The sequence below is a fragment of the Gymnodraco acuticeps genome, unplaced genomic scaffold, assembly GCF_902827175.1.
Source record: "Gymnodraco acuticeps unplaced genomic scaffold, fGymAcu1.1, whole genome shotgun sequence".
Taxonomy (NCBI): Eukaryota; Metazoa; Chordata; class Actinopteri; order Perciformes; family Bathydraconidae; genus Gymnodraco; species Gymnodraco acuticeps.
In genome coordinates, this window is record NW_022991866.1 from 15,319 (window position 1) to 29,627 (window position 14,309).

General features: G+C 40.6%; 1 protein-coding gene across 1 annotated transcript; it reads right to left on the reverse strand.

The window, feature by feature from the left end:
• Positions 1–464: 464 nt before the first annotated feature.
• Positions 465–14,201, reverse strand: LOC117535453 (serine/threonine-protein kinase PAK 2-like). Its single transcript, XM_034199909.1, has 14 exons — positions 14,003–14,201; positions 13,730–13,836; positions 12,088–12,235; positions 11,987–12,003; positions 11,779–11,892; positions 8,934–9,060; positions 8,772–8,835; positions 8,168–8,216; positions 7,627–7,739; positions 7,428–7,545; positions 5,503–5,602; positions 5,165–5,361; positions 3,817–3,954; positions 465–2,390 (listed from the first exon to the last, which is right to left on the reverse strand). Exons 1-14 carry the CDS (start codon positions 14,175–14,177, stop codon positions 2,304–2,306), a joined length of 1,554 nt encoding a protein of 517 aa, XP_034055800.1. The 5' UTR covers positions 14,178–14,201; the 3' UTR covers positions 465–2,303.
• Positions 14,202–14,309: the final 108 nt, after the last annotated feature.

Here is a 14,309-nt window from a genome sequence, read left to right on the forward strand (position 1 = left end):
TTAAAGTAGAGACACTACATACTGATATACACCTGAACATCAGCAGGAGAGGACTCTTTAAAGTAGAGACACTACATACTGATATACACCTGAACATCAGCAGGAGAGGACTCTTTAAAGTAGAGACACGACATTTTGTGTCTGCTAGTTCTATGGTGGATTTTGCATCCAATTGTTGTTGTTTGATTGACTTTCAAACAACAATTATTAACGGTCACTTTAACGTGTCATGCCCTCTTATCGTCTCAGGTTATGCTTTCTCTGTTTGCAGTTTTCTGTGATTTTTTGTATACATTATATTTGTCTCATTGTAGATACTTTAATTCCTGCCCATGTGTGTTTCCATTGTGTGATTGTTTCCCCTGTCTTGTGTGTGTTTTCTAGTCTTGCATTTGAGTCAATTGTCTGATTCTGTGGTCGTCGCCCCTAAACCCAGTAGGCCCGGTCAGAAATCCAGACACAAACCAATTTAAGTCCACCTTTAATAATAATTTACATAATGTATTGATGATATTTGACGCCAGAAGTTGTTGGTTTTATAATTAACAACAACACAATCATTTCAGACTTTTCAATCACTCATATTTTATGTATACAACTGGAATGTGTGTTCTTGTCAAAAAGCCACATATCAGTGTTTCCCAGCCTGTTCATAGTAATGAAATGTACTCAGTTTGTGTGTCAACCTGTTAAGTACCATACGAGTGGGATTCACGATGAATCTGACAGAGGCACGTTCAGTAAATGATTTAAAATGCTTTCCTAAACGTTGAAACAGAGGTATAAACCAAGACTCATGTGGTACTCAAAGCAGGTTAAACAATACTTTCTTAATACATCTCGACTCAAGTCTGACTTGATTGTCTCAGGCTTATCAAAGGTTGTAATGTTCAGGGGGAAAAAATGGTCTTCTGTTGTGTTAGTTACAAATATAAAACAATGCATACTTTTCGAAAGCTGTTAAAAAATACAGGACATCACCAAAACATAATATACAACAACAAAAGAAGCAACCTCCAGTTCAACACGTCCAGACAGTCTGATACAGTATGTGTGTAAGGCATCTATTGTAAAGGCACAGCTAAGGACAAGCACATCGATAGAAATGTTTTTACAGTGTTGTGCAGTTTGTAGAACAACCTGCACAAAGAGTGTGATAGCAGAAGTGTGTGAAGTTAAATTAATTATATTCTGGGGTTGATACACCCAAAGAAGCCATTTTTTTGTATTGCCTAGTATAACAAACTGAACGTCAAACTACTTACTGATAATGGCTTCTCCTCTGCACAAAGACGACAGGGTCCCATGCTGAGGGCCACAGTACAGCCCAGTATATCATTACACACTTTCCATGCCTCTTTTCTTTGTACTATTGGACCCAGTCTGGATGCACGTGTCTCCGCAGAAAGAGCAACCGTAGAAACCAGTTGCAAAAGTTCCATCTCTCCACACACATGGACATTTCCCACTCTTCATATCTTGTGTTGTCCTACAAATCCTTTACATGACACTACATTTTAATGATGATTTCCTTATTTAAAAAAAACCAACTAATTCTTAAACTAGCTCCAAACTTTCTGAGTCGTAAGAAATAAAAAATAACGGCACATTCTAAGACCCCAACAAGAAACTCAGAGGGCAAATCAGCACGAGATCTCGCTCACAAGTCATAACCTGATGGGCCAAAAACACAAGAATGAAAAAGCCCCACTCACTAACAGACGATGCTTTGCACAACATGCCACTATTTGAGGATGTTTAGTTTGCAGCCCTGAAGAAATAGAAATGTCTTTGCCTGATTTTGTTCACTGACAGACCTGTCAACCAATCACTGTAGAGAAACGAGTGGACGTATTAATCCATATGTCTTATAGGAAAAGGCCATACCCAGTTTCTTCTTTAGCTCTCAGCAGCAGGTTGTTATTTTGAGAAAACTCTTTTTTAAAGCGTCTTCTCCGAGGACTCCTAGTGTATATGAATATGGCCCATTAGCCTGTAAAGAGTCTTGAACCTTTGCAACATTGAAACCACATTCCTGGATTGCATACTGTAGTAACCAGAGTAAAACCCACCAAATAAACATACTCTGGCTGCAGCACATGGAAAACACATCATGGCTTTATGCAGCTTTAGAACAAGGCACCAAAGGTAAGAAAACACTGGAAGAAAGTGGATAGGCGTTTTGTGACCCCTTTGAAAAACAATTATAACACTAGCAGTTTGCCGATGGTCGTCATGCGTCGACCAGTAGGAGAGGCTGGAGGATTTCCCTGTCAGTGGCATCTTAAAGTCCGTGCAGACAGTTAGCGGTTGCTCCTCATGGCCTCCTTGGCTGCCAGGATGAGCGGGGTGAGGCTGGACAGAGGCTTGGCCAGCTTCAGGAATGGGTGCTAGAGAGAGAGAGAGACAGAGGAGTGAAGACGTGAAATATAATAAGGTCAGAGTACACGAAAAATAACATTTAAACGCCAAACCTGTGTCATGTGACAAGCACAAACGACTAACATGTGCTGTGGTCTTTGCACATTTTCAGCTTGTTGACTGTTGGTCGGACAACACACTTTACCAAGACGTCATTGTTGTTGACATTTCGATGTACACTTGTTGATGACATTTGGTAGCCTAAATGACGAATAAGTCAAAAGAATGTGGTTCTTTAAAAATGTTAAAAAGTTACCTAAACAATATTGACATTTGGCCAGGATCCAACATTATTCAATTAAACAAATAAATAAAAACAAGAATAATTGTGGCTTATTGTTGAGTAAATAAGTGTGTGGATTAGAATAGAATAAAAAAGGATAAGAAAATACAGATTTCAGTATTCTCTCTTCCTCACTGACGGCAAAAAGACGGACGTAAAACAATTGAAAATAAAGAAGTAAAAACAATAATTGTGGCTTGATATTGAGTCAGAAACAAGTTGATAAACGCTGTGACACTGGGTTGGCAGAGAGCATTTCTCCACGATCTCAAGTCGTCTATTACCAACGTTTAGGGAGCTCTATTCAAGTCAATGGGAGGACCCTGATAGTTGAAAGTCGACGCTAAAGGGCCTCCCAGTGAGTTTGGAAGTGACGCCAAGGGATCCATATAGGACGAGTTGGGAGTGAAACTGTTTCCAGACGCTCAAAGCCTTTATCATTATGATTATTTCATGCCTGCCTAATCGGATAACAGATTGTCCTTCATGCAATTCAAAAGATTTTGTAGTAAAGGAGGCATATTTTTGAACTTTTAATGTTTAAACTTCTAACGCTGAATTTTTTTATGTAAGGATTTGCTATTTTTTTTTGTCTTGTAACATTTTTATCACATTTTTGGGTTTTTCCAGCCATTAGTACGAAATTTGAATACATCACTGTCACCGGCTTGAGCTTCAATATCAGGATCTATGTATTTATTATCATCAACTAGTTCCTGAACAGTGTCCTTCACATGCTGATATCCAAGAGAGGGAGTTACACAGTCACAAGATGGAGGAATAGAAAGCAGTATTCAATGTTTACTTCAGATTAGCTCCACGACAGAAATGAGCATGCTTGTCATATGTCTATCTCCATGGAGGCTGAATCATCATGTTAATCACATAGCTATCATATGCCTCAAACAGTCCTGATGCTCTTCTAGGTAATCACACATCCTGTCATGTACACAGCTACAGTTGGGATACCTTTGTTATCATGTGTGCTCTGATATTGGAAGAGTACATTGAGTGTTTTCCCAACAATCACCTTGAACTTAGTCATCACAACGAGCAAGTACCTGCCCTTTACTTTCTAAATTTGAATCAGTGTGAGTGTAGTGCTTTCATACCTGCAGGAGTTCTCGGCCTGACCCTCGTTTCTCCACGTCCATCTCCAGACAGCGGGACAGGAAGGACCTGAAGACGGGAGACAGCTTCTCTGGACTCTGAAGCTCCGGAGTCCCATTGGTGGCGATTAAATACAAAGCCTGAGGAGAGCACAATATCAAGGTCGGAAAAAGCGGTTCCGACACAAAAATAAAAGAAATATTCCATTATGTGGTTTTGTTCAGTCATTTGGTTCATAATGATATGGATGCGATATTTGATGATAAAATAGGAAACCAAAACAACAATAGAAATGTAACGATGGACTACCTCTCTCATTGGAAGTAAAGACATAGCTCCAACATTTTCGGAAATAGGTGTATTTGCTTTTTTGACTAGAAGATGGATACTCTACATTTTGTGACATTGAGCATTGGTGGTATTACTTAAGCTAAACGGTCTGAATAACAAAGGTGTGGCAGCAATACTCATTCCTTACTCTGTACAATGTGAGGGCTGCCAAGACATAAGTGATAAGGAAGGAATGTATATTTTGATTAAGGGAATTTGTATGACTTTACAAAGGCCAGATGGCTGAACAAAAATGTTAAATAGCCACTTACAACATAAAAAAAAGAAGATGGATACCACCCCCAAATCTGTCGAAGCTAAAGCAAGTTAGCTGAGCTTAGCACAAAGGGTGAAAACCAAGCCCCCAGGAAGTGCGCCGGACTCTGTGCCAATATTCGTAGTGTCCAAACGGCGGTACTGCAACTTCCGTATCAGTCCGTGACGTCACCCGGCCCAAAACAACTTTTTCCCATTGACTAACATTGGGAAAGAAACGTCTGTAAATCAGCAGATAATTTTTTTTTAACTAAATTAACTACCCAGTAGGAACTATTTTATAGCCCTTATTAGAATCATTATGTCCTTAAAGTTGTAAAATGCACTAAAAGCCGAATCTAGATTTATTTTCTCTCTCCATTCATTCTAGTGAGCCGAGAGTGGGATCTCGGGGGGCGGGGCTTAAGGGGCGCATGCTCTGTGAGCGCACATACGGGTTCTTCTGCTCTGACAGCCAGGCATGACGGGTAATCTGTGACGTTTCGCTCTCTCAAAAGTTGGGCCATTTTGTCCTCATGCGCCAATGAGCAGCTCTCATAGGAAAGAACGAGACCCCGCCTCCCACGCTGTATCCAGTTCTTATTATACATCCATGGTGAAAACATGGGAAACAGCTAGCCTGGTTCTGCCTATTTATTTAAGCCCAATGTAAATACAATTTGGCCAGATTTGGGATCGTGAAAATAATTGTGACTTGCTTCCAATATAGCCACGTGTCCGTTCTGTCTCCCAGCGCACACTCACCCTGAGAGGGTTCTCGTTCAGATATGGAGGCTCTCCCTCCACCATCTCTATGGCCATGATTCCCAGAGACCAGATGTCCACTTTGGGCCCGTAGGCTTTCCTGGTCACCACCTCCGGAGCCATCCAGTACGGGGTGCCCACCATGGTGCTGCGCTTGCTCTGCTCGGGGGTGATCTGGGCGCAGAAGCCGAAGTCAGCTGCGAAAAAAAGAAAATAAATATATCTTTAGATCAGGGGTGTCCAGACTTTTTTCACAGGGGGCCACATACAGTACAGAGGTGAGGTGTATTTCCTCATAAGTTAAGTCAGCAGTGCTATGTGTGAGTGCTCTCCCTCACTGAGTTTCACTGATCCGTCCATCCCCAGCAGGACGTTGTCACTCTTGATGTCTCTGTGGATGACCTGGTTGGCATGGAGAAACTCCAGAGCCTGGAGGACCTGGATGCAAAGAGAGAGGAAGGTGAGGATCCTTAAGAAAAGCTCCTCTATTATACTGTTTTTCCTCAATATATCACAGGTCTCAGATATATATACAAAACATGTCTCTGAAGTGTTTGGCTCCAAACAGATCATTGCAGCATTACCCATAATCCCCTCTGTTTCAGCCCTGTTTCCAAAGTGCTGATTCTCTGTCTGTGACTTTAGATGAAAATAAGGAGCCCCTCCCCACGCCCCTCTGAGAGATATCTGGTTACAAAGAACACAATGGTGGGGGGGGGGGGGGGTTTCCTTGATTGCTGATTGGCTAATGGTTACACAAGACAAAACATCGTTATGACATCATAAGTGGGCCAAATCTGATCAGCTCATTTTCAGACAGGTTTTTATAGAAATGGATCAGGACAAAAAGAGAGAGAATCTTTGTTCCTGAAACTTTCAGAGTCTCTTTCCACAGAGGGGACACATGTTGATGTAGAAGAGACATGAAGAAGAGGGGACACATGTTGATGTAGAAGAGACATGAAGAAGAGGGGACACATGTTGATGTAGAAGAGACATGAAGAAGAGGGGACACATGTTGATTGTAGAAGAGACATGAAGAAGAGGGGACACATGTTGATGTAAAGAGACATGAAGAAGAGGGGACACATGTTGATGTAGAAGAGACATGAAGAAGAAGGGACACATGTTGATGTAGAAGAGACATGAAGAAGAGGGGACACATGTTGATGTAGAAGAGACATGAAGAAGAGGGGACACATGTGTTGAGAGAGAGACATGAAGAAGAGGGGACACATGTTGATGTAGAAGAGACATGAGAAGAGGGGACACACTGTTGATGTAGAAGAGACATGAAGAAGAGGGGACCAACAGATGTTGATGATAGAAGAGACATGGAGAAGAGGGGGACACATGTTGATGTAGAAGAGACATGAAGAAGAGGGGACACATGTTGATGTAGAAGAGGACATGAAGACGAGGGGACACATGTTGATGTAGAGAGAATGAACACTGAAGAGACATGAATAAGAGGGGACACATGTTGATGTAGAAGAGACAGGAACAAGTGGATTTTGCATAATAGGTGACCTTTAAAAGCATGGTGCACACAATTCAAGTGACCTACAGGTGGCAGCAGTGAGCAAGGATCACAGCAATATGCTGGCAAATGCAGGGAATACAAATCTGACTGCAAGCTAGTAAACATGGATGTAAGCAACACAGGTTCTAACATTTAATAACAAAATTGTCTTTGCAAATGTTTTATGAGAAGGAATAAAGTTTTGATTTTCCCACGGTTTGGTAGGTTAATAAATGTTAACATGTTGTTCCATTGTCCTGTAAAATCTGATTTGATTAGATTTATTTCGAATGTGTAAAACAATAATACAAAAATGTAACATGAGATTTATTATACAATTCAAATGTAATCAGTGTCAACTTGATATACAAAAATATTAATGATTATAAATTATATATAAACAAATAATCTACTTAATTACACATCAGAAAAGGGGTGGGACGAAGTTTACACTTATTTAATCCCACCGCTTCTCCCAAAAACGAAATTACTAACATATATATTTTTTTCTTTTTTCTTAAAGAAATACATTTATTATTCAAAAACTAAACAAAAATATAAAACAACAAATAAATAAACAGACAAATAAGCAGATAAATAGACAAACAAATAAATAACAGAGGTAAATTATATTCAAGAAAAGATCAAATAGATGGGATCTATTGAGCCCTTCATTGTCCGCATGATGTATAACTCATGATGTGCTTTGGCAGTTTTTAAAACGTCTTTCAAGAGTCCTACCTCTCTGCACACAGCCGCGATCTGAGGCTCGTCCATGCAGGTTTCTGTCACCACGTCAGTTAGAGAACCACCCGCCAGGTACTCCATCACCACGTAGAGGTCGTCTGCTACGAGGAAACTGAGAACACACACAGTCAGCCACAACACAGTGGACACACGGTATGTCTGTACGTACAGCGTGTGTTAGGGTCAGCGTTACCTATCTACAAAGTTGACAATGTTGGGGTTCTTCATCTCCTTCATGACCAGGATCTCATTGATTATCAGCTCTTTCTTCGGCTGCTTCTGCAAGTTGATCTGTTTGATGGCCACCTGCAGAACACAACATGCTTTAATAGTGCCAACACATGTACACACAAGCTATAGGGGGAGACTGCAAGGAAGAACTCATGTACGTGTATGCTACTACAATATACGCTTAACATACTTTTAACCTGGACTGTCAAAGTAGGAACATATAACATCGCAAAAAGGAAACATAGATACAGATCTATAGAGAGGAATTAGGTTTTTAATATATATTTTGAATAGAGATCTTCTTGGAAGAGGGAGATAACTCTCTTATTATCAGTAGTAGTACAAAGTCGCCCTCTTCAAAACTTCAGTAATGCTTCTTCGTAACTTCAGGTTGACCTTCAAATGTCGTGATAACTGGAATATAACAGAATCAGCAGCAGTTGTAATATTAATTACTTAAATCCAACAGTACCACCGCTGTGTTTTGAATGAAGTCACCTTACCTCTTGTCCTGTGGCAACATCTATGGCTGTGTAAACTGTGCCAGATGCTCTGAAAGTGAAAAAAAACAGTAATTACTCTCGTGTCAAATGTTCATATAATCATTTAAAACATATACTCTTATTGCCTTTTACACTGTTACGTTGTATTTGTAGTCTTATATGTGTTTAACAGAGACATGTGCTAAGGATTTACATTTCAGGAAGTGCAAAAGATGGGTTTGCAAATGGTTGGAGGGTTTAATGGTGGGGATGTTTAGATGATGCCAAAACATTTGCATGGGTGGGACAAGTTCGCTATTCTCTCTACTATACAGTGTGACTGTAAGCTGTGTTCTGGGTGTAAAGCCATTTTATCCTTTGAGGAGGAAGTTGCTCCGTTCCTGCATTTGAGATCGATTTCACTTGTATATTGACTTTCTTTATTACTTTATTAAATATAACAAAAGACAAACTTTGTCCATGAATCATTTATCAGTTTCTCTTAAGAATTTCCTCCACAATTACAACTTTTCCCTATTGGTCAATTTAGGCCAGCAACCCATTAAACAATCTCCGTCAAATTCCTGACAATGTGCGATGTTCCCACTGATGAATTTAAACTCACCCCTGGCCGATCTTCTCATAGCGAGTGTACTTCTTCTTAGGATCTCCAATGCTGACAATAGTTCCTAGGAGTCATACAAAATTGTTTAGTCAGCTCTACTCGATCCAGAAATAGATGCGGCAGTGCCTGCGATGTGTCATTTCCAGCGTGTGTTTCACATACTAAGTTTCTCCATGATCTCCTCGTCAGTCATCTTGCCTCCCGGCTTCTTCTTCTGACGGTCGGCCCCCTTAGCGGCGCCGTCCGTTTCTGGAGCGGGGATCGGGTCAATCACCGACCTCGTGTACACCTGAAGCAACACGGAACAATTCAGGGATACAGACACAGGGACATTTTTCCCTTCTTTTAGATAGCCTTAGTCTTAAAGGTCCCCTATTATACTGTTTTTCATCAATATATTATAGGTCTCAGATATATACAGAACATGTCTCTGATTGGCTCGAAACACCAAACAAATCATTGCAGCATTACCCATAATCCCCTCTGTTTCAGCCTTGTTTCCAAAGTGCTGATTCTCTGTCTGTTACTTTAGATGAAAATAAGGAGCCCCTCCCCACGCCCCTCTGAGAGAGATTTGGTTAAAAAGAACACACTGGTGCTCTAGGAGGAGATTCAGGTGATAAGGGGGGGGGGGGGGGGTACCTTGGTTGCTGATTGGCTAATGGTTACACAAGACAAAACATCGTTATGACATCATAAAGTGGCCAAAATCTGATCAGCTCATTTTCAGACAGGTTTTTATAGAAATGGATCAGGACAAAAAGAGAGAATCTTTGTTCCTGAAACTTTCAGAATCTCTTTACACAGAGGGGACACATGTTGATGTAGAAGAGACATGAAGAAGAGGGGACACATGTTGATGTAGAAGAGACATGAGAGAGGGACACATGTTGATGTAGAAGAGACATGAAGAAGAGGGGACATGTTGATGTAGAAGAGACATGAAGAAGAGGGGACACATGTTGATGTAGAAGAGACATGAAGAAGAGGGGACACATGTTGATGTAGAAGAGACATGAAGAAGAGGGGACACATGTTGATGTAGAAGAGACATGAAGAAGAGGGGACACATGTTGATGTAGAAGAGACATGAAGAAGAGGGGACACATGTTGATGTAGAAGAGACATGAAGAAGAGGGACACATGTTGATGTAGAAGAGACATGAAGAAGAGGGGACACATGTTGATGTAGAAGAGACATGAAGAAGAGGGGACACATGTTGATGTAGAAGAGACATGAAGAAGAGGGGACACATGTTGATGTAGAAGAGACATGAAAAGAGGGGACACATGTTGATGTAGAAGAGACATGAAGAAGAGGGGACACATGTTGATGTAGAAGAGACATGAAGAAGAGGGGACACATGTTGATGTAGAAGAGACATGAAGAAGAGGGGACACATGTTGATGTAGAAGAGACATGAAGAAGAGGGGACCACATGTTGTATAGAGAAAGAAGAGACATGTTGATGTAGAAGAGACGTGAAGAAGAGGACACAGTGTTGATGTAGAAGAGACATGAAGAAGAGGGGGACACATGTTGATGTGGAGAGACATGAAGAAGAGGGACACATGTTGATGTAGAAGAGACATGAAGAAGAGGGGACACATGTTGATGTAGAAGAGACATGAAGAAGAGGGGACACATGTTGATGTAGAAGAGACATTGAAGAAGAGGGGACACATGTTGATGTAGAAGAGATGTGAAGAAAGGGACACATGTTGATGTAGAAAGACGTGAGAGAGGGGACACATGTTGATGTAGAAGAGACATGAAGAAGAGGGGACACATGTTGATGTAGAAGAGACATGAAGAAGAGGGGACACATGTTGATGTAGAAGAGACATGAAGAAGAGGGGACACATGTTGATGTAGAAGAGACATGAAGAAGAGGGGACACATGTTGATGTAGAAGAGACATGAAGAAGAGGGGACACATGTTGATGAAGAAGAGACATGAAGAAGAGGGGACACATGTTGATGTAGAAGAGACATGAAGAAGAGGGGACACATGTTGATGTAGAAGAGACATGAAGAAGTGGATTTTGATAATAGGTGACCTTTAAAATGTTATTATTTTACACCGTATTAGTATTACTGGCAGTAAATAAGTAAAACAAACCTTACCATCTTGCACTTCCAGATGTTTTCTTCATAAAATAAGATTTAAATATTTACAATTGACCATGGGAAGCGCTTATCTTAGATTTTCAAAAAGAAACAAAGAAGACACTGTTGGAGGCGATACAGTAATATAAGTCACATCGTTTATTCTATAAAGTCAGATACACTTTGACTTGGTTTACTATCCTCAGATCTCTTGGTCCAAATTCATTTTTGGCCTTTAGGGAAAACGACAATCTCTCCATAAAACGTATTTCACAATTTTTGTCCAATGATTAATAGTGGATGTCTCTTCCATTTTGTCTTCTCAAATCACTCCCTTTTTATTATGAGCTGCTTGTAAATCCTTACTCTCAAGCAATAAGGACTAACATCTAATGGAACAGTATGTGTAAGGGGAATAGTTTCGGCTCAAACTAAAAAGGTCAGATTAGAATTTCCTAAAGGGGGGTTCGCTTGAAACACTTGACATAACTAACGGATAAGTTAAACAAGAAAGTAGAAAGAAAGGGAGGTGGTAGAAAACTATTGCTGCTAAAAAGTTAGCAATGATTGAGAGTCAGACCTAAACATTTCAACATTGCACTGTAACTTTTATTCATGTATCTTTGCTTTTAAATGTCATTTCATAATATCTTTCTTAAAGCTCTTAATGTCTTTCATTCATCAAGCACTTTGAATTGCCTTGTGGTGAAATGTGCCATATAAATAAACTTGCCTTGCAAATATGAAATAGTATTGTATCTAGGGATGCCAGCGATTATTCGATTATTCGTTACAGTCTCCATAATCGATTTTGATCATGGTCAGTTTCTGGCAACCCTAATTGTATCCATACAAGGTTTTAAAATCAGAAACATCAAACAACACACTTGGACTCACTGATTTTGTGTGTTCTGGCCGCGGGGCCACGATTGGAGGAGGCGAGTCGTCTTCGTCATCGTCGTCTCCATCCTTTCCCCCTGATTTGGAGGTGGCTGTACCTTGCTTTCCTGACTGCAACAGCAAACATATATTAAAGAGTGACAGTGACAATAAGCACAACGTGATGTGGTGAATGAGAGTGGAAACGATGAAAGGAACCCCTTACCGACTGCGAGTCTTTATCTGAAAGAGGTAGAGGGAAAGGACAGATGAGGAACCTGTGCAGTCACAACATTGTACTTTTTATTAATATGTTGAGCAACTGACCCGAGGCGGAGAAACTGAGGTATTTCTGTTTTCCACTGGTGGAGTCGTAAAACTTGAGAATGTCGAGGACAGCCTGAGGATTTTGTTTCTGTTCTGATTTGCTGATGTTGGAGGTGTGGAGGAGACGGGCCCACTGCTCCGGCATGCCCTGAACACACACACACACACGTTGAAAAACATATACAGAGATCTACCTAAATCCAGACTAAAAACGTATCTTTTTGTCGCTGCATTTGAGTGAGCCGTTTATATCCACACTTCAGTATGGCTTTTATTCATGTATTCTATATCGGTTGTGTTTATTGTATTATCTTTGCTTTTTAATGCCTGTTTTTAAATGACTTTACCTGTAGGAGCCACATATGTGTTTTTATTTATCACGTGGTATTTTCTAAGTGGTTGTTGAACCTGCACTCACCTGCTCAGTGTGGTTTGGTATGGAAAGAGAGGGGGTGAAATGTACACTAAAGTCCTGCAAAAATGTCCACCGCAATACCCTTAACTATCAGTGGCAACGTCAGCGCACTTAAGGTTATCATTGTCTGGATACATTGTATTTTTGCTTGCTATTTTTGCAATAAATGGTCAAACGAAAAGGGAAGGAGTAGTAGAACAATTGTTTGAGTGCGTCAAAGTGTTTCACTTCCCTTATTAACCCCTCGCGGCCGCTTTTAATCAGACTGCCTATAGCCGCAACACTACTCATAGAACAAAGACAAAAATATCTTGGTCAATGTGGCGCTCCTGTAGCTACGTGTTAACTATTTGCAGTATTTCTTTCACAGCTTGTGATACTGGAGTGACTTTCTTTTCATATATTTGATTCCTTTGATGGGACAGAGCGCTTGATGTTATAGAGCAAAATGTAACATATTACTAAAGTATTTCCTAGATGAGATATTTCAACAATTCAATGAAGATCAACACGATTCTCATGTCCACATATGTAGCTGGAAATGAGTTAGACTTTAGACCGTGACAGGATAGCCGTTTCTCTCCGATTATTATTACTATTTGACGCAAAGTGAATTGTCCAAGCTGAGTTTTAGTGTTTCCTTTCAATTTAAACCTGATATACTCTTAGGTTAGAGAGTATAATTACATCTTTACTCCATTATTTTTTACCAAACATTTTCCTCATGTCAGTGTTCTTGTTCAGAAAATCTTATGTAAAAAAGCAAGGCTAGTTTATTTATATAGCACCTTTCAACACAAGGCAATCCAAAGTGCTTTAGAAAATGAGGTGACCTTCAACATTTAAAGTGTTTATGTAAACGAAGAAGTTATTCAATGCGGGTACAAACATGAGAGGGATATCAATATTTTGTAACTACATCCCAGCGTTTTAAACGGTGTTTTCCATTTCAGATCCACGAAGCTATTTCTGTTTAAAAGCAAACTCAAAAACCATCTCATCGCATCTGTCTTCCTTTTAAACTCATTTCCACCACCTAGTTTCCATCTACATTAGCGTCACTTCAGTCACCTGCTTTTATCACATGGTAATACTTATGTTGATGTATAATGTTTTTATAATTATTATGCTATGAAGTTTGTATTTTGCTTTTGTTTGCTTTGTACAGCCCTTTGAGGCATTTCTTGTGATTTGGGGCTATAATAAATGTTGATTTGATTTACTTACAGTGAACTCTCCAGTGACCGAATCGAAGCCCACATGGATGGTGTGTTCAAAGTCTGAGGGCGAGGAGATCTCGGGTCTGTCCTTGTCGCGGTCCTTCTTCCTGCCTCCTGCAGGTAGAGATGAAGTTGGCGATGATGGGTGTGTTTGCTGTGGTTTTATTGTGTGTGTGTGTGTGGGTGTGTGTGTGTGTGTGTGTGTGTGTGTGTGTGTGTGTGTGTGTGTGTGTGTGTGTGTGTGTGTGTGTGTGTGTGTCTACGCTCCACATCCCCTTACCTTTCTCAGAGGCAAACATGGAGATGATCTTGTTTCTGGACTTCTTCTCCTCCGGTACAGACGGCAGTGGGCGAGAGTTGTGATTGGCCGACTGCGGGTCCTTGGCTCCTCCTTGGCTGCTCATCCTGACAGGGGGGGCGGGGGGCTTGTCCTCACACACTCCGCTGTCACACATCTACACACACGTACACCTGCACACACAAGAGGAGACGGACAAATTAGAAGAGATACAGCAAGTCTGTTGTGCCCTCAAACACTGGCTCACTTCTTCCTGTTTTTTTTTTTTAGATGTCACAATTCCAGCTAG

Bases quoted from the DNA above. Each gene is read 5' to 3' on its own strand.
- LOC117535453 (XM_034199909.1), bottom strand. From the start codon at position 14,177: ATGTGTGACAGCGGAGTGTGTGAGGACAAGCCCCCCGCCCCCCCTGTC. The intron at 13,837-14,002 runs GTAAGGGGATGT...CTCTACCTGCAG, and splicing joins CATGTTTGCCTCTGAGAAAG to GAGGCAGGAAGAAGGACCGC. The intron at 7,740-8,167 runs GTAAGGTGACTT...TGTGTTCTGCAG, and splicing joins ATGTTGCCACAGGACAAGAG to GTGGCCATCAAACAGATCAA.